The sequence below is a fragment of the Rhinolophus hipposideros genome (genome assembly GCF_964194185.1).
Source record: "Rhinolophus hipposideros genome assembly, chromosome: 13".
In the NCBI taxonomy this organism is placed as follows: domain Eukaryota; kingdom Metazoa; phylum Chordata; class Mammalia; order Chiroptera; family Rhinolophidae; genus Rhinolophus; species Rhinolophus hipposideros.
Window position 1 is genome coordinate 51267125 of NC_138059.1, and position 21206 is coordinate 51288330.

The 21206-nt window shown below is 37.5% G+C and overlaps 1 protein-coding gene across 6 annotated transcripts in view; it reads right to left on the bottom strand.

Annotated features, from left to right (window-relative positions):
- LOC308506784 (transcription elongation factor A protein 1) overlaps positions 1 to 21206 on the bottom strand; it is a 140465-nt gene that overhangs the window by 91970 nt on the left and 27289 nt on the right. For 2 of the 6 annotated variants that reach the window (XM_081070724.1, XM_081070723.1), the window contains exons 1-3: positions 13802 to 14011; positions 12954 to 12985; positions 809 to 874 (exon numbers count right to left, since the gene is read on the bottom strand). In XM_081070724.1, the coding sequence (XP_080926850.1) occupies positions 809 to 874; positions 12954 to 12985; positions 13802 to 13870 (167 nt within the window). In that variant the 5' untranslated portion in view covers positions 13871 to 14011. Of the gene's footprint in view, positions 1 to 808; positions 875 to 12953; positions 12986 to 13801; positions 14473 to 21206 lie in introns of those variants that run through there. The other 4 variants (XM_081070728.1, XM_081070727.1, XM_081070729.1 and 1 more) reach the window with 3 other exon arrangements.

The following is a 21206-nucleotide window of genomic DNA, read 5'->3' on the forward strand; positions in this document are numbered from 1 at the left end:
CTAACTCTGAAACAAGTCTATTTTAGAGATTACAAAATCTCCTTAAAATTTATTTGAGAACATAAATGCCCCTAGGTTGTGAAATAGCCTTAGATCGAATTCAATTCTGGGGCCAGTAGCAATTGAGCCGAAATCACAAAATGATAGGCCCTCTTTTTTTCCTCTTTCCATTTCCTCTTTCACATTTATCACCTCTGCTGCCACTACCACTTCTGAGGGTGAAATTACTAACCTACTAGCATGCGCCTACCACTTGCCTTCTCCATGGCTATTGCTTCTCAGCAATCTTTTGACTTAAAACTTGCCTGACTTATTGATTTTCTGAGTTTGCTCAAAACCTACTAGCTTCTTTTTGACATCCACAAACACTATCAGAATTCTAAACCAAATTTATCAGACTCCAAAGTCTGTGTTCTTTCCACAGTAAAAAACATTGCCTCTAACTGATAAAATGAAGAAGTTTTTCAACATAGTAAATATTTCTCACAAACCTAACAGGTAAATCCCCTTCACAGATACCTCATGGATATCCTTAGAATGTAACAGATGTTTGTATAGCTAAAAGAATTGTTCTGGTGGTGAGTTCACTAAGACAACACTATTTTAAATTTCTCAACAAAAGAAAAAAATCAATGTAACCAAGATATTATTACAGTTTTAAAGAATTTACTAATATTTATTTTTAAACAGAATATAAAAATAAAATAAAAAAAACAATTATATTCAAATGCTTTTCAGGAAAGTGAATCTATCACAATTCTTCCTCTCCCAATTCTGAATCACAAGCTTAAAGATTAAAAATACTTACGCATGCGGGCAGATATATTTGATATGTGAACTTCTGATACCCGCAAAGGCTTCTGCCCATCCATGCCTAGTAGAGAAATTATTTGAACAATGCCATTAGGTACTGTTTCAATTCATAGTAAATTAGTAACAGACTAGTACTTTTAAGAAGTTCGTGAGGACAAATGTTAACTCATCTTAAAAGTGTGGGCCATCAATGCTATTAACTAAAACACCAGCATCAACCTAGAAACAACCCAAAGACTTTTAAGCTTTACTTATGTATATAGATGATTTCTAAAGAGAAGTGTGTTTTCTTTCCTATGTTTCCACAAGGCATTATAATTTACAAAATATAGATATCTTTTTTGTATCTCTTTATAACCTCACAACAATATGCCTAACAAAGTAGGGAAGACAGACAATATAATTAATATTTTGTATGAATTAATATTTTGTATAATTAATATTTTAACATAATTAATATTTTGTATGAATTAATATTTTGTATACTCCTCAGAGGAGTATAGTAAACCAGTTGTCTGATATCTCTACATGCTTACACTATTAAAAATGAGTTAAACTAGCATTCTGTCCTTTGTTTATGTACACATATATTCAAAATAGAATATGAAAAAAACAAAAAATGTAAATCATAATCCTTCTAGCCAGAAATAAACAGTTAATCTTTGATGTATTTCCTTCCATTTTTTCCATGCATATCACTTTAAGAAAAAGATTTTTACTAAAATGGGATCATACTACACATACATACAGTTTCCTGCTTTACACTTGACATTATACTTGATACTTTTTATATGTTATCTCTATTAAAAGATTAAATAAAAGTAGCTTAAATTTTTTGTGTAAAATAGTCTGAAATAAATGTTAAATGGTTTTCTGGTAACTATTTTTCTATTTTAATCCACCTTCCCCTTGTGTTAAGGATATACAAAAGAAATTAGTAACAATATTAATAAACATTTATATAACACTATGAGCCAAGCCAAAATATTCTAGAACTTATATACATGTGCACACATGTGTATTTGTGTGTTTATATGTGAGTTTATCTGCATGTCTGTGGGTATGCACATGTAAGACTTTACCATGAAAACTACAAAACGTGTTAAAAGAAATTAAAGGTCTATATAAATGGACATGCCATGTTCATGTACTGAGAGATAATATTAAGATGGCAGTAGTCCCCAAACTGATCTATGGAGTCAATGCAATCTGTCAGAATCACAGCTGGCTTTGCAGAAATTGACAAACCAATTCTAAAATACATTTGGACACTCAAGAAACCCAGAATAGCCAAAAACATCTTGAAAAAGAATAAGGTTGAAGGACTCACAATTCCCAATTTCAAAAGTTACTATAAAGCAACAGTAATAAAGACAATGTGGAACTGAAATAAAGAACGACATGTAAATCAATGGAAGAAACTTGAGAATACAGAAATACAAACAAGTATATTTATGGTCAACTTATTTCTGAAAAGGATGTCAAAACAAATCAATAGGGAAAGAATAGTCTTTTCAACTAAAGTAGCTGGGATAAGTAGATATCCACATGCAACCGAATGAAGTTGGACTCCTACCTCATAACAAATACAAAAATTAACTCAAAACGTACCAAAGACCTAAATGTAAAGATAAAACTATAAGACTCCTAGAAAAAAATATAAAACATACAAAAACCTTTGTGACCTTGGACTAGGCAATAGTTTCTTAGATGTGACACCAAAAGCACAAGCAACAACAAAAAAAATTTCAATCATTAAAATTAAAAACTGATGTGCTTCAAAGGACAAAATGAAGAAAATAAAAAGACAATCTCCAGAATGGGAGAAGTACTTGCAAATCATATATGAAAAAGGGTCTAGTATACACAATATGTAAAGAACTCTTACAATTCACAAACAAAAAGTAAATGGGTAAAGGACTTCAGGGGACACGTGTCCAAAGATATACAAATGGACAACAAGGACAGAAAAAAATGTTCAACAAATTAGTCATTAGGTAAATGAAAATAAAAACCTCGAGATACCACTTTACACACATTAGGATGGCTGTAACCAAAAAGACAAATAGCAAGTTTTAATGAGAATGGAGAAAAATCAGAATTTTCATATACTGCTGGTAATATCACTCAGCAATTCTATTTAAAGGAGTATGATCAACAATAAAGAGTAATAGGGTAAAATCAAAATGGCGGTGTGAGGTGAGCCTCTGTAAATCTCCCCTGGAATTTAGAACAAATCGAACAATTATAACTCCACAAAGGACTCCCTGCACAACAGATAGGAAAGACAAACAGGCTCACTACTGAATTCACCTAAAGGTGAACACATTGTGCGAGCGGGGGAGGAGGAAAGGGAAAAGGGCAGCAATGGAGCCACGCGGGTGCAGGACGCAGACCTAGCTCAGTGCTCCGAGCTCGCTGCATCCCGGAACAACCGCAGCTGCGGGAGAGGGAAGGACTCAAACTCCTAGGGCTCCGCTTACGGCCCACAGGGCTGAGGGGGCAGCATATAACACGGCTGAACCCAACGTTCACGGCAGACAGACACCTCAGAGCAAAGACTGAGGGAAGAAGGCTGAAAACGGTGGTTTAAGCCCTCACTGCCAAGCAGAGAACGGAAGCCTTAGGCATTGAGACTAGCCGTCCCCTCCTTACCCTCCTAAATTCAGCCCACCCACAACTGACCAGTGCTAGAAGCGGAACAGTAGCAGTGTCAGATCAAAAGAACAGAAAATTTTCAGTACTGAGAACTGTGGTCCACAGACAAAGATTCACAGCCCAACTAATTCCGGCAAAGAGTAGGGAGCTGTGGAAGCAGGACTTGCTGTGGTGGTGGTCGCTGTCATTGCTCTGGGCAACCTCTCACACCTCACCTGGCCCCTGGCCCCCAGGGACCTAGGCGGATCTCTGCAGGAGTGAACAGAACTCCTGAAACACACAGGCTCTGAATCTAGTGCAGGAAGAGCTCTGAAACTTCAAAAGTTCTCCACTTGCCCACACAGACGCTGCGCCCTATGACCCAGGTGAACTGTGAACAGAGGAGAAGCCCGCCTCCCAGGAAATCACTCCATTATACACAAGCTGGAACAGTGCAGAGAAAACATAGCACTACAGTGTGAGAGAGAAAAAAAGGCTGCAGTCGTAGAGAAAATCAAACATTCTACCAACAAATACTGGAAAACAAAAGAAAGACCTCTTCCTATCAACCTGTTGAAGAACCACTGGTGCAGATGTCCAGGAAGAGAAATAATAAATCATCAATTACCATGAATAACCAAGGCAATAAGATAGCTCAGAAAGAAAATAAAAAGCCAACAGAAAATAAAATTAAAGATATGGAAATATATGACTTAAATGACAAAATTCAAGATTGCAGTTCTGAAAACACTCAAGAAGATACAAAAAAACACAGAAAGGCAGTTTAATGAACTCAGAAAAACAATCAGAGAACATGAACATTTTACCAAAGAGATTCAAATTTTTAAAAAGAACCAAACAGAATTTCTGGAGATTAAGAACTCAATAGAAGAAATGAAGAATGAAATAGCCAGCTTAGGAAGTAGAGTTGACCAAGTGGAGGAAAGAATCAGTAACATCGAAGATAAAAACCTGGAAATGACACAAATGGAAGAAGAAAGAGACTTGAAACTTAAAAGAAATGAAAGAACTCTACAAGAACTTTCTGACACCATCAGAAAGAGCAATATAAGAATAATGGGCATAGCAGAAGGAGAAGAAAGAGGTAAAGGAACAGAGAGTACATTCAAACAAATAGTTGATGAGAACTTCCCAAATTTGTGGAAAGAACAAAATCCTCGAATCCAAGAAGAAATAGAACACCTAATTACCTCAATCCCAACAGGCCTTCTCCAAGGCACATTGTATTGAAGCTGTCAAAAATCAACTACAAAGAAAGAACCCTCAAGGCAGGCAGGGAAAAGAAGACGGTAACCTACAAAGGAAAGCCCATTAGATTATCATCAGATTTCTCAGCAGAAACTCTACAAGACAGGAGGGAGTGGAACCAAATATTCAAACTATTTAAAAAGAGACATTATGAGCCAAGAATAATATACCCAGCAAAGAGATCCTTTAGATATGAAGGAGGAATAAAGACCGTTCAAGACATAGAATAGCTGAGGGAATTTTCTAATACACGACCTGCACTACAAGAAATACTAAAGGAGGCTATTCGACCACCATCAACAGGGACAATTTGTGGCAACCAAAACATAAAAAGGGGGACAGTAAAGGCCTAAACAGCAACATGGGAATGGAGAAAGTAGGTATGCTGAAGAAAATGGAATACTCTAAATATCAAACTTTCTTTTACATAAACTTAAGGGTAACCACTCAAAAAACAAAAAATCCAAAACTGAAATATACTGTAATAAATAAACAAATACTGTAATAAAAGAAGACACTGTAATAAAAGAAGAAACAGATGGAAAAATCATAGAATACCACCACACAGAAATACAAGACAACAACAAAAAGGCAAGGAAAAAATGGAGACACAGACTTACCAGAAAACTAAAGATAAAATGATAGGAAATCCTCACATATCAATAATCACCCTAAATGTAAATGGACTGAACTCACCAATAAAAAGGCACAGAGTAGCATATTGGATCAAAAAACTAAACCCAACCATTTGCTGTCTCCAAGAGATGCATCTCAGCTACAAGAACAAGCATAGATGCAAAGTGAAAGGGTGGAAATTGACACTCCAAGCAAATGGCATCCAGAGGAAATCAGGTGTAGTTATAGCACTATCAGATGAAACAGACTTACAGGTGAAAAGATAACAAGAGAAAAAAATGGACATTTCATAATTGTAAAGGGGACTATACAACAAGAAGACATAACATCATCAATATTTATGCCCCCAATTAGGGAGCACCGAAATATACCAAGCAACTACAAACAGAACTAAAAGGAAAAATGGACCAAAACACAGTTATTTGAGGGGACCTAAATACATCATTGGAAGCTATGGATAGATCATCCAAACAGAAAATAAATAAAAAAATAGCAGCCCTAAATGACACATTAGATGAAATGGACATAATTGACATGTATACAGCACTTCATCCTAAAATTGTATCAGATTATACATTTTTTTCTAATGTACATGGAACATTCTCAAGGATAGACCATATATTGGGACATAAAACTAGCCTAAGCAAATTTAAGAAGTTTGAAATCATACCAAGTATATTCTCTGATCACAAAGCTTTCAAATTGAATATCAACTGGAAAAAGAAAGGAGGAAAAAACACAATACACGAAGATTAAACAACACACTTTTAAAGAACAGCCGAATTAAAGAAGATATTAGAGGAGAGATCAAAAGATACATAGAAACAAATGAGAATGAGAATACATCCTACCAAATTTTGGGGATGCAGCAAAAGCAGTTTTAAGAGGGAAATTTATATCATTACAGGCCTATCTCAAGAAACAAGAAAAATCCCAAATATAAAACCTCACGTTACAACTTAAAGAACTTGAAAAAGAAGAACAAATGAAACCCAAGGTCAACAGAAGAAAGGAAATAATAAAAATCAGAGCAGAACTAAATGAAATGGAGAACAAAAACACAATAGAAAAAATTAATGTGACAAAGAGCTGGTTCTTTAAAAAGATTAACAAAATTGACAAACCCTTGGCTAGACTCACTAAGATAAAAAGAGAGAAGACACAAATTAACAAAATCAGAAATGAAAAAGGGGAAGTTATAACGAATGCCACGGAAATACAAAGGATCATCCAAGAATATTACGAAGGACTATATGCCACCCAATTCAATAACCTAGAAGAAATGGACAAGTTCTTAGAAACATATAGCCTTCCTAGGCTGAACCATGAAGAATTGGAAAATCTAAACACACCAATCACCAGTAACAAAATTGAATCAGTCATCCAAAACCTTCCCAAAAGAAAACGTCTGGGACCAGATGGCTTCACTAGTGAATTCTGCCAAACCTTCAAAGAGGGTCTAATACCAATCCTGCTCAAACTCTTCCAAAAAATTGAAGAAGAGACAGTTCTCCCTAATTCATTTTATGAGGCGAACATTACCCTGATACCAAAACCTGGTAAGGACAACACAAAAAAGAAAACTACAGACCAATATGTCTGATGAATACAGATGCAAAAATCCTAAACAAAATTCTAGCAAATCGAATGCAACAATGCATTAAAAATATTTATGACAACCAAGTGGGGTTCATCCCAGAGGCACAAAGATGGTTTAACATACGCAAATCCATCAATATGATACATCACATAAACAAAATAAAGGACCAAATATCATATGATTATATCAATTGATGCAGAAAAAACATTTGACAAGATACAACATCCATTTATGATTAAAACACTTAATAAAATAGGCATAGAAGGAAAATACCTTAACATAATAAAGGCCATATATGACAAATCCTCAGCTAATCTCATAATTAATGGTGAAAAACTGAAGGCCTTTGCTCTATGTTCAGGAACACGAGAGGGCTGTCCACTATCACCTCTGCTTTTCAACATAGTTTTGGAAGTCCTTGCCAGAGCAATCAGGCAAGAGAAAGAAACAAAAGGCATCCAAATTGGGAATGAAGAAGTTAAATTATCACTCTTTGCAGATGACATAATGCTATATATAGAAAACCCTAAAGACTCCACCAAAATCTGTTAAAAACAATCAACGAATACAGTAAAGTTGCTGGCTACAAAATCAATGTAAAAAAGTCCATTGCATTCCTATATACTAACAATAAAATATCAGAAAAGAAATAAAAAATACAAGTCCTTTTTACTTGCAGCAAAAAGAATAAAATACCTAGGAATAAACTTAACCAAGGATGTGAAACACCTATATGCTGAAAACTATAAGACATTTTTAAAGAAATTGAAAAAGACACAAAGAAATGGAAAAATATTCCGTGCTCATGGATTGGAACAATCAACATGGGTAAAATGGCCATATTATCCAAACCTATATACAGATTTAATAGAATCCCCATCAAAATCCCAGTCTGGGATATATTTCTTTTTAAAGAAATAGAACAAAAAAATCATCAGATTTGTTTGGAATCACAAAAGACCCTGGATAGCCAAAGGAATCTTAAGAAAAAAGAACAATACTGGAGGTATCACACTTGCTGACTTTAGCCTCTACTACTTTAATAATCAAAACAACGTGGTATTGACAGAAAAACAGACACGTAGACCAGTGGAATAGAATTGAGAACCAGAAATAAATCCCCATACATATGGACAGATAATTTTTGACAGAGGCAAAAGACATAGAATGGAGAAAAGACAGCCTCTTCAATAAATGGTGCTGAGAGAATTGGAGAGCCACGCGCAAAAGAATGAAACAACTGTTATCTGTCACCATGTACCAAAATTAACTCAAAATGGATCAAAGATTTAAGCATAAGACCTGAAACAATAAACTGCATAGAAGAAAACATAGGTACTAAACTTGTGGATCTTGGGTTCAAAGAGCGTTTTATGAATTTGACTCCAAAGGCAAGGGAAGTAAAAGCTAAAATAAAGGAATGGGACTATATCAAACTTAAAAGCTTCTGTACAGTAAAAGATACCATCAGCAAAATAAAGAGGCAACCAACTAAATGGGAGATTTTGCAAACAGTACCTCTGATAAGGGGTTAAAATCCAAAATATACAAGGAATTCATGTTGTTCTTGACTTCAACAACAAAAAAACAAACAACCCAATTAAAAAATAAACAGAGGACCTGAAGAGACATTTCTCCAAAGAGGATATACAAATGGCAAATAGATATATGAGAAAATGCTCAACATCACTAATCATCAGAGAAATGCAAATAAAAATCACAATGAGATATCACCTCACCCCAGTCAGAATGGCTATCATCAACAAGACAAATAGTAACAAGTGTTGGAGAGGCTGTGGAGAAAAAGGAATCTTCATACACTTTTGGGAATGCAGATTGGTGCAGCCGTTATGGAAGGCAGTATGGAGGTTCCTCAAAAAATTAAAAATAGAATTATCGTATGACCCAGCAATCCTACTCCTAGGTATCTACTCAAAAAATCTGAAAACATTTATCCATAAAGACAGGTGTGCTCCAATGTTCATTGCAGCTTTATTTACGGTGGCCAAGACACGGAAACAACCAAAATGTCCTTCGATAGATGAATGGATAAAGAAATTGTGGTATATATACACAATGGAATACTATTTGGCGGTAAGGAAAGATAATATAGGAACATTTGTGACAACATGGATGGATCTTGAGAGTATAATACTAAGCGAAATAAGTCAGACAGAAAAAGCAGAGAACCATATGATTTCACTGATATGTGGTATATAAACCAAACACAGCAAAAGAACAAGACAAACAAAGGAGAAACAAAAACTCATAGACACAGACAATAGTTTAGTGGTTACCAGAGGGTGCGGGGGGAGGGGGTGGTAGATGAGGGTAACGGGGATCAAATATATGGTGATGGAAGGAGAACTGACTCTGGGTGGTGAACACACAATGGGATTTATAGATGATGTAATACAGAATTGTATACCTGAAATCTATGTAACTTTACTAACAATTGTCACCTGAAGAAACCTTAAATTAAAAAAAGATATAACATTAAATAAGTGCTAAATTTCCTGAATTTGATTAACTGTTCTGTGGTTATATAAGAGGCTCTCCTTATTCTTAGGAGATACATGGTAAAGTGTTTGGAATCAAAGAATCACATCTGCAATTTATTCTCAAAGGGTTCAGCAAACATAATAACATTTCATAGAGAGTAGTAAATCTAGGTAAAAGGTATGAGATATTTGTATTATTCTTGTAACTGTTCTATAAATTTGAAAACATTTAAAAATAGAACACTTTTTGAAATGCTATCAACAATAAATACGTATGTCTAGGTTGTAGGATTTCAACTGATTTTCATTCTCTTCTCAAGTATATTTGCATTTTGAATTTTTTAAAAATACAAATGTAACATGTTCATAATCATAACAAAAGCTATTTTTATTTTGCAAGGAAAACTGTAATCACATGAAATACAGTATAGTCTAAAATGTATTTCTTTGAATACTAGTTTCACAGTTTATAGGAACACTTGGTGGTCAAATATGTTTCTTTACTGCAGAACTTCTCAGAGCTTTAAAGGTGCTAGTGCATTGGCTGTATATCTTCAAGAGGAGAATATGCCTTATCCTACTTCCTAGACACTAAGATTATCAAGAGGCCCCACTGAAAAAAAATTTTATGAAAAAAAAATCATCATCACAATAAACACATGTAGTAAGATGAATACCAATCTCAAAACAGATACATAAAAATGTGGGGAAAATGATATTAGAATTGAAAAAAATATAAAGTTATAAAGGGTCTCCCAATCTTTTTGGACACCAAATACTTTTTTCATGAGGAATCTAAAAGACACAGACTGGGGCCGGCCCGTTGGCCTCAGGAGGTTAGCGCTCCATGCTCCTAATTCTGAAGGCTGCTGGTTGATTCCCACATGGGCCAGTGGGCTCTCAACCACAAGGTTGCCGGTTCAACTCCTCGAGTATCGAGTGTCGCAAGGGATGGTGGGCTCCGCCTCCCGCAACTAAGATTGGACAAGGCACCTTGAGCTGAGCTGCCTCCTGGATGGCTCAGTTGGTTGGAGCACCGGCTCTCAACCCCAAGGTTGCCAGTTTAATTCCTCAAGTCCCACAAGGGATGGTGGACAGCTCCCCCTGCAATTAAGATTGAACACGGCACCTTGAGCTGAGCTGCCTCCCGGATGGCTCAGTTGGTTTGAGCGCGTCCTCTCAACCACAAGGTTGCCAGTTCGACTCCCGCAAGGGATGGTGGGCTGTGCCCCCTGCAACTAGAAAACGGCAACTGGACCTGGAGCTGAGCTGCACCCTCCACAACTAAGACTGAAAGGACAACAACTTGAAGCTGAACGGCACCCTCCACAACTAAGATTGAAAGGACAACAACTTGACTTGGAAAAAAGGCCTGGAAGTACACACTGTTCCCCAATAAAGTCCTGTTCCCCTTCCCCAATAAAACCTTTTTAAAAAATTTTTTTTAATTAAAAAAAAATAAGAGACACAGACTGCAAGACCTAAGCTTCTAGACAGCATACCTTGGCTAGTTCTGTAAAAAAGAACCTTACCAAAAAAAGGCAAAAGCTGCCTATTTTTATAGCAACAAACTTGTATAGATGTAGATGTAAGCAATACCAACTCCATCTCTGTGTCCCAGATTTGTTTCATGCTGTAACCTTTGACCAACTTCACTGTCCTTAGGAAGGATAGCAAAGCTTTCTAGTTCATGATTATCTGTGTTCCTTAAAAGGTAGCCATACTTTTGTTAATAACAGTCATAATGACATGACAGCTGAGATAAATATCAAAATGGTGATAGTATTGATTATAAACAATATGAAAATGGTGATAGTACTGATTATAAACAATCTTCTATCACAAGACCACCAGGAGATGAGGTATGGTGCCTGGGGCAACTGTATTCTTTGTCCCTTTGTGCTGTCAGTCATTAGTACCCAAGTACCAAGTTATACTATACTACAGTTAGAGGGGTCTATTAGCAGAGAATAATCTGTGCTGCTGAGTTGTCTTTTCCGTTCAGACTCAGACTTAATCTTCCCAGAAGTTTATTACCCTATAATAAATTTTGTTATAATCTAAGGAGTTGCCTGCTTCATTTGTCAGTCTTAAAATGCCTTCCAATTATGGTGGCCATTACACCTTTGTCCCATTGTTGGTCAAAACTGCTTAATCCCAACATCCTCCAAGTTAACCTGACAAATGTACTTTCATAGTTCTCTACAATTATCACAAACATTAAATTGCCACTTGTCATATGGTTTGTTTTGAATTTCACCATGTATTCGTGGAACCAAACTAGGGTCAGCTTTTCTTCAGTGTTATCTCACAAAGTACTTTCAGAATTGGAGATCTTCATTTTTTAATATAAACTTAATTCTTAATCAAGATGTCATGGATGCTCTTGGTTATTTTTAGTCTCACTTATTTTCTTCATTTTCACTCTTAACTTCAGTCTATGGAATCTGGCTAAACTGGGGTCCACAGAGAATCTTCTTACACTTTTTTTTCTCTTGGACTCATTCTTCAGGCTCTCTTTAATGGGAAAGTTACAGGGTAGGAAGTTCCTCCCTGTTTCTCAGCATCAAGAAGGATTTGGTAATAAAACAGAGCCTCTTTACACCTCTGTTTAGTAAAAGAAATAGTAGAACAAACCTATCATTTTCATAGGACTACCTGATTGCCAGAAAAAAGTCCCACAACGTTTTCTGTAACTCCATACAAAGTATGTAATGGACCTCTATTTATTAAGCACAAAAGACTATTAGGAATCACCTCTAAAAACTAATCTAAAAGAATACAGAAAAGAAAAAATTATTATAACCCAATACCTCCTTGTAAATTAGATTTAACAGTTTTTTGACTACTTTATCAAAATTTATTAATCTTCAGTTTTCCTCCAATTCTATAATTTTGTAACAACTATTTTGTAACAACAATTTTATCTAAGTTTCAAACAGATAATCACTGATTTAAATTAGAAACAAAAACCTCTCAATGTAGAAGCCTGAAAGATAAATCATATAAAGTTAGCAAAATAAAATTTGAGAAACCTCCAAATAAATCTTTGAATTGCCTCCCTTGCCCTTCAACTGATTTTTTTCTTTTAAGGGAACATCCAAGCTCTCACTTAGAATTGGTATTGTTTCTCTTATCAAAATGAACCAGTTCTTCTAAACCTGCCCTGAAATTTTAACTCCTCTGGAAAGCTCTCAATTGCACAGTCTCTCCAAACATTCCACCCATCTCTGCTATCCAATACCCCCAGCAACTCAAGAAGTTTGCAATTTTAGTATGTTCCAGAAACAGGAGTTGAAAAAATGACAAATTCAAGATAATGAGGGGAAAATTCTGGGGGTTTTCAAAAAAGAAAAGATTGTGTTTTATTACTGGACTGTAAGAAATACTACTAGCAATTTTTTTAAATACAGTCAGTTATTAAATATTAAACCTTTGATTGTATAAGTGGAGTTGCATGACCTCATTTCATTACTGTTACTAATAATGGTACCTACCCTGTATCTCCCAAACCATGAAGGAAAATCACCTAGAGGAGAAGAGGAAAAATTAATAAGCAATGCCTAAATAAACGCTCACAGAATTGTTACACACCGTAGCTTTGGTGAAGGTGGATGCCAGAATTACAGAACACTACCTTCAGCAAGTTAACTAATCTCTATGGACTTCTTGTAAATGGCAAAAATACTTCTCTCCTGGTAGGTCCTAAGATTATTAAGGTGGAGTTTCAATACTTAAAAAGAGCCCACTTAACCATTCTTAAGTGCTAATGATCACATTCTAAGAAAAAAAGTTGTCTTTCAAGTCAAACCATAAAAGTCTCACACGTACTGTAAAAAAAAAAAAAAAATCACTTCTAATTTTATAAGACACTAAATCTCCAAACTTCTTTAATTTTGGACAAGAGTGCAAGGTAAGAAAATAGTCATTTTCTTGCGGACGTAAGACTTCCCGCATCCACAAACAAGACAGAAACATACTATAAAGCCACCTCGAGTTAGTGTCTCTACTCCAAAGCCGGTCCCTCCAAGCTGAGGCCGGGCAGCCGGGGGTCCCGGGACTCCGCGGGCCGCACTCGCTCCGCATTGCAGAAGACTCGGACTCCGGGCTGGGGTGGGGGTGGTGGGGACTGGTCCTCAGGCCCGGGCCGCGACTCCTGCACTCTCCCCATACAGCTGGGGCCCGGCCGGCCTGGGCCACCCCAACCCCAATCCGAGCCAAGCAGGTCGGAGCGTCCCCATACACCAGTCGCCAACCTGCCTGCGATGCCCAACCCGCGCGAGGGCCAGTGGCCGGCAGCGGGCCTAGCAGACCCTTCCGACCCCTCCAAGCCTCCGCCACTCACCGCAGCGGTGGCCTTCCGAGCGGCGGGCACGATGGCGGGAAGCGGGGCAGACATGTTATTGCCGCACATACACCGCTTGACCTACAGAGCACGTCGGAAGCGAAAGGAAGAACAGGCACCCGGCCGCAGCCCGAGGGCTTGCGAGCGGCGGCGATTCCCGGACCGCCCCACCGGGCGCGCGCCCAGGCGCGTGCGCGCCAACGCCGCGCCAACCTCCGCGGGCTCCGCGCGGCCGTGTCCGTGAGGCCTCTAGTCTCTCCCCTCCCGCGCCGCTCTCCTCTTTCAGCGCGTCACAATGTCCGCGGGATTGGCTGTGACGGAACCGCGGCCGGAGCTGACATTCTCTTCCCCGTGGCCGGTGCGGGTAGCCAGGCTGCGCTTCTTTCCGCCGGGCGTCCAGGCCATCCTGGGGAAGGTGCTCTCAGGCCCAGGATAGTAGCGTGGTCCCTGAAACCTGGCTTTGTCTTCCAGTGTTGGGGCACTGCAGTGAAAAGAATGAACCCCAAAGCCAGTCATACCCACCTGCAGATACACCTTTCATTCGTAAAACCACGGTGTACTCATTTGTGAAAGGAAGGACTGAACTGGGAGAGGCCAGTATAACTTTTGTTTCCATTTGGAGCTACACCAGTGTGTAGTTTTGGCATCGACTGATCTCTTTTAAACTTCACCTGGAAAGGAAAACATTCAGTTGTCACCGAAAATCCACAATTTATTGTTTGGTGGGTATTGACATACTGCTGATTAAGCCTGAAACTAGAGGTCCGTTTTCTGCCTGGGAGGCTCAATGCATATCAAATACATGGTAGGAGAGGGAGTGATGTGTGGGAGGAGAACAAGAGATGGAAACACTTAACGCCAAATCTCTGACCTTCAGTTTACAATTCACTGCAGAAAGTTAAAGGATATATATATGCAATCGTTACAGGGAGTGCAGTGGTGAGATAGAGAAGGAAGCTGGTGAACATGACTGAAAAAAAAACTAATTCACATGATAACCACAATGCCAAAACACAGGGGCGTCTTATTTCATATTGGGTTTTTTCTTTGTTTTTTATCATTCTTGCCTTGATTTTAAGTGCTGAGAATTTTGTGGGCTCTCAAAAATGTTAAATTGACGCTGCTTTATTGAAAATGATAATGTGACTCACATTTCACATATAAGTATATATCTCAGGCTTTTAAGTATGAGAAGTAATGTACCTATTGAGAAGTGGCTAATTAGGCTTAAATTTATAAACAGAGCCTAGCAGCCATTGTTAAACAGCGACCTCTCATCCAAGCCAGTCTTCAGGGAGAAACCGGTGCTAAACTGCATGCCTCCCACACTGCCTTCACTGTGTTTCTACTGGTTAAGCCAATCCTTAACAAAAGAGTTCCTGGAATTGTATTTCAGTCAGTAGACTACCCATTCATAAAAGGTTCACCCAAATCCTATATCTTCATTTTTTTAATTAAAGTACATTGGGGGGACAATTGTTAGTAAAATTACATAGATTCAGGTATACAATTCTTTATTACATCATCTATAAATCCCATTGTGTGTTCACCACCCAGAGGCAATTCTCCTTCCATCACCATATACTTGATACCCATTACCCTCATCTACCATTCCCCTCTCCCCTTACCCTCTGGTAACCACTAAACTATTGTCTGTGTCTATGAATTTTTCTTTCTCATTTGTTTGTCTTGGTCGTTTGTCTGGTTTATATACCATGTGTCAGTGAAATCATCTGGTTATCTGTTTTTTCTGTCTGGCTTATTTTTCATCTTTTCTTATCGCTGAATAGTATTCCATTGTGTATATATACCACAATTTCTTTATCCATTCATCTATCGAAGAACATTTTGGTTGTTTCAAGTCTTGGCCACCGTAAATAAAGCTGCAATGAACATTGGAGCACACATGTCTTTATGGATAAATGTTTTCAGATTTTTTGGGTAGATACCCAGGAGAGGGATTGCTGGGTCATATTGTAATTCTATTCGTAATTTTTTGTCTTTTCTCCATAGTATGTTTTCTGCTTCTTTGTCAAAAATTATGTGTCTTATTCATGGGGGTTTATTTCTGGGTTCTCAATTCTATTCCATTGGTCTATGTGTCTGATTTTCCTGCCAATACCATGCTGTTTTGATTATTGTAGCCCTGTAGTAAAAGTTAAAATCAGGGAGTGTGATATCTCCAGCATTGTTCTTTTTTCTCAAGATTGTTTTGGCTACTGGGGGTCTTTTGTGGTTCCAAAGAAATCTGATGATTTTTTGTTCTATTTCTTTTTAAAAAATGCCATTGAGATTTTGATGGCGATTGCATTAAATCTGTACATGCTTTGGGTAATATGGCCATTTTAACTATGTTGATTCTTCCAATCCATGAGCACGGAATGTCTTTCCGTTTCTTTCTGTCTTCTTCAATTTCTTTTAAAAATGTCTGATAGTTTTCAGCATATAGTATAGGTCTTTCACATCCTTAGTTAAGTTTCTTCCTAGGTAATGTATTCTTTTCGATGCAATTGCAAAAAAAAATTTTTTTTTAATTTCTTTCTCTGAGATTTCATTGTTAGTATATAAGGATGCAATGGACTTTTGTACATTGATTTTTTTAGCCAGCAACTTTACTGTATTTGTTGATTGTTTCTAATGATTTTTGGTGGAGTCTTTAGGGTTTTCTATATATACATCATGTCATCAGCAAAGAGTGACAATTTAACTTCTTCATTCCCAATTTGGATGCCTTTTATTTCTTTCTCTTGCCTGATTGCTCTGGCGAGGACTTCCAACACTATGTTGAAAAGCAGAGGTGATAGGGGACAGCCCTGTCATGTTCCTGAACATAGAGCAAAGGCCTTCAGTTTTTCATCATTAATTATAAGATTAGCTGAGAGTTTGTCATATAGCCTTTATTATGTTAATATATTTTTCTCCTCTACCTATTTTATTAAGTGTTTTAATCATAAATGGATGTTGTATCTTGTCAAATGCTTTTTCTGCATCAATTGATATAATCGTATGATTTTTGTCTTTTATTTTGTTAATGTGATGTATCACATTGATGATTTCCATATGTTGAACCATCCTTGTTGCCCCTGGGATGAACCCCACTTGGTCGTGATGAATAATCTTTTTAATGCATTGTTGTATTCGATTTGCTAGAATTTTGTTTAGGATTTTAGCATCTGTATTCATCAGAGATATAGGTCTGTAGTTTTCTTTTTTTGTGTTGTCCTTACCAGGTTTTGGTATCAGGGTAATGTTGGCCTCATAAAATGAGTTAGGGAGTACTGACTCTTCTTCAATTATTTGGAAGAGTTTGAGCAGGATTGGTATTAGATCCTCTTTGAAGGTTTGGTAGATTTCACTAGTGAAGCCATCTGATACTGGAGTTTTGCTTTTGGGAAGGTTTTGGATGACTGATTCAATTTGCTTACTGGTGATCTGTCTGTTTAGGTTTTTCAGTTCTTCATAGTTTAGCATAGGAAGGTTATATGTTTCTAAGAACTTGTCGATTTCTTCTACGTTATTGAATTTTGTAGCATATAGTCCTTCATAGTATTCTTGGATGATCTTTTGCATTTCTGTGGCATCCGTGATAACTTCCCCTTTTTCATTTCTGATTTTGTTAATTAGTGTCTTTTCTCCTTTTATCTTAGTTAGCCTAGCCAAAGGTTTGTCAATTTTGTTCATCTTTTCAAAGAACCAGATCTTTGTCACATTAATTTTTTCTATTGTTTTTGTTTTCTAATTCGTTTAGTTCTGCTCGTATTTTATTATTTCCTTTCTTCTGTTGAATTTGGGTTTCATTTGTTCTTCTTTTTCTAGTTCTTTAAGGTGTAACGTGAGCTTATTTATTGGAGATTTTTCTTGTTTCTTGAGATAGGCCTATAATGATATAAATTTCCCTCTTAAAACTGCTTTAGCTGGATCCCAAAAATTTTGGTAGGATGTATTTTCATTGTCATTTGTTTCTATGTATCTTTTGATCTCTCATTTAATTTTTTCTTTGACTCTGTCGTTCTTTAAAAGTGTTTTTTTTTAATCTCCAGATATTTGTGGTTTTTCCTGCTTTCTTTTTCCAGTTGATATCCAATTTGAAAGTCTTGTGATCAGAGAATATGCTTGGTATGATTTCAATCTTCTTAAATTTGCTGAGGCTAGTTTTATGTCCCAATATATGGTCTATCCTTGAGAATGTTCCATGTACACTAGAAAAAAATATATAGTCTGATGTTTCAGGATGAAGTGCTCTGTATATGTCAATTATGTCCATTTCATCTAATGTGTCATTTAGGGCTGCTATTTCTTATTTATTTTCTGTTTGGATGATTTATCCATAGCTGTCAATGATGCATTTAAGTCCCCTAGTATAATTGTGTTTGGTCAATTTCTCCCTTTAGTTCTGTTAGTAGTTGCTTGGTAAATTTCTGTGCTCCCTGTTGGGGGCATAAATATTGATGACTGTTATGTCTTCTTGTTGTATAGTCCCCTTTACCATTATGAAATGCCCATCTTTGTCTCTTGTTACCTTTTTCACCCTGAAGTCTGTTTTATCTGATATCAGTATGGCTATACCTGATTTTCTATGGATACCATTTGTTTGGAGTGTAAATTTCCACCCTTTCACTTCGAGTCTATGCTTGTCCCTGTAGCTGAGATGTGTCTCTTGAAGACAGCAAATGATTGGGTTTAGTTTTTTTATCCAATCTGCTACTCTGTGCCTTTTTATTGGTGAGTTCAGTCCATTTACATTTAGGGTGATTATTGATATGTGAGGATTTCCTATCATTTTATCTTTAGTTTTCTGGTAAGACTGTGTCTCCATTTTTTCCTTGCCTTTTTGTTGTTGTCTTGTATTTCTGTGTGGTGGTGTTCTATGATTTTTCCATCTCTTTCTGCTTTAATACAGTGTATATTTCAGTTCTGGACTTTTTTGTTGTTGTTGAGTTACAGAAACCCTTAAGTTTATGTAAAAGAAAGCTTGTTATTTAGAGTATTCTGTTTTCTTCAGCGTGTCTACTTTCTCCATTCCCATGTTCCGCTTCAGGCCTTTACTCTTCCCCTTTTTGTGTTTTGGTTGCCACAAATTATCCCTGTTGATGGTGGTTGAATAGCCTCCTTTAGTATTTCTTGTAGTGCAGGTCGTGTATTAGAAAATTCCCTCAGCTATTCTATGTCTTGAACGGTCTTTATTCCTCCTTCATATCTAAAGGATCTCTTTGCTGGGTGTATTATTCCTGGATCATAATTTCTCTTTTTCAATAGTTTGAATATTTGGTTCCCCTCCCTCCTGGCTTGTAGAGTTTCTGCTGAGAAATCTGATGATAATCTTATCTGCTTTCCTTTGTAGGTTACCATCTTCTTTTCCCTAGCTGTCTTGAGGATTCTTTCTCTGTCGTTGATTTTTGACAACTTCAATACAATGCGCCTTGGAGAAGGCCTGTTAGGATTGAAGTAATTAGGTGTTCTATTTGCTTCTTGGATTCGAGGATCCAGTTCTTTCCACAAGTTTGGGCAGTTCTCATTGACTATGTGTTTGAATATACTCTCTGGTCCCTTCCCTCTTTCTTCTCCTTCTGATATGCCCATTATTCTTATATTGCTCTTTCTGATGGAGTCAGAAAGTTTTTGTAGAGTTCTTTTATTTCTTTTACGTCTCAAGTATCTTTCTTCTTACATCCGTGTCATTTCCTTGTTTCTATCTTCAATGCCACTGATTTTTTCCTCCATCTGGTTAACGCTGCTACCTAAACTGGCTATTTCATTCTTAATTTCTTCTATTGAGTTTTAATCTCCAGAAATTCTATTTGGTTCTTTTTTAAAATTTGAATCTCTTTGGTTAAATGTTCTTGTTGTTCTCTGATTGTGTTTCTGAGTTCATTAAATTACCTTTCTGTGTTTTCTTGCATCTGATTGAGTTTTTTCAGAACTGCAATCTGAATTCTCTGTTATTTAAGACATATATTTCCATGTCTTTAAGTTCATTTTCTAGAGACTTTTCACTTTCTTTCTGAGCTGTCTTGTTGCCTTGGTTATTCATGGCAATTAATGATTTATTATGTCTCTTCCTAGACATAGTCTAGTGTAGTCTAGGAAGAGACATAATAAATCTACAGGACGGGTTCTGCAACAGGTTGATAGGAAGAGGTTTCTTTTGTTTTATATTACATATCTGTAGAATGTTTTATTTTCTTTCTGACTACAGCCATTTTTAATCTCTCACACTGTAGTGTTATGTTTTCTCTGCACTATTCTAGCTTCTTATACAATAGGGAGATTCCCTAGAAGGTGGGCTTGTCCTCTGTTAACAGTTTGCCTGGGTCATAGGGCACTGCGTTTTGAAGTTTGAAAGCTCTTCCTGCACCAGATTCAGAGCCCCTGTGTTTCAGCATTTCTGTTTACTCCTGCAGGGATCCACCCAGAGAGGTGGGGACAGGGGCGGGGGGAGTTGTAAGAATTGGCCCAGAGCAATGGCTGCGACCACCACCACAGTCGGTCCTGCTTCTACAGCTCCCTTCCCTTTGCCGGAATTAGTTGGGCTGCAAATCTGTGTCTGTGGACCACTGTTCCGCTTCTAGCACTGGGCAGGTGGGGGCGGGGCGAGCTCTGGGAGGGAAGGGGGGGGTCGCTAGTCTCAGTGCCTAAGCCTTCCATTCTCTGGAGCTGTGAGGGCTTAAACCACCGTTTTCAGCCTTCTTCCCTTAGTCTTTGCTCTGAGGCCTCTGCCGTGAGCGCTGCATTCAGTCACGTTATATGCTATCTCCTCAGCCCTGTGGGCCATAAGCGGAGCCCTAACAGTCTGAGTTCTTGCCTCTCCCGCAGCTGTGCTAGTTCCGGGATGCAACGAGCTCAGAGCACTGAGCTATGTCTGTGTCCTGTACCTGCGTAGTTCCGTCTCCACATTTCTCCCTTCCCTCTTCCCCTGCTCACTATATTTGCCCACCTTTAGGTGAATTCTGTAGTGAGATCCTTCATCTTGCCTGTCTGCTGTGCAGGGAGTCCTTTGTGTAGTTACAGTTTTTCCATTTGTTGTAAATTCCAGGGGAGATTTCCAGAGGCTAACCTCACGCCGCCATTTTGATGATGTCTCCCATGTCCTATATCTTGTAAGAAACCTCAGTGGTCTAATTACATTTGACTCTTGAAAAACACGGATTTGAACTGGGAGGGTCCATTTATATACAGATTTGTTTTCAATGAATATAGCATCAGATATCTATATTTCCCTGATTAGCACCTGGAGGTTTAAACCAGCCAGGATTTCTAGGAATCTACAGTTGTAGAATAGCTGACTGCATTGTTCTATGCCATTTTATATAAGGAAATAGAGCATCCCAGGATTTTGGTGTCCACAAGAGACTATCATTAAGTTTTGGGGGAGTCAAAAATTATATGTGGATTTTCAACTTTGGGC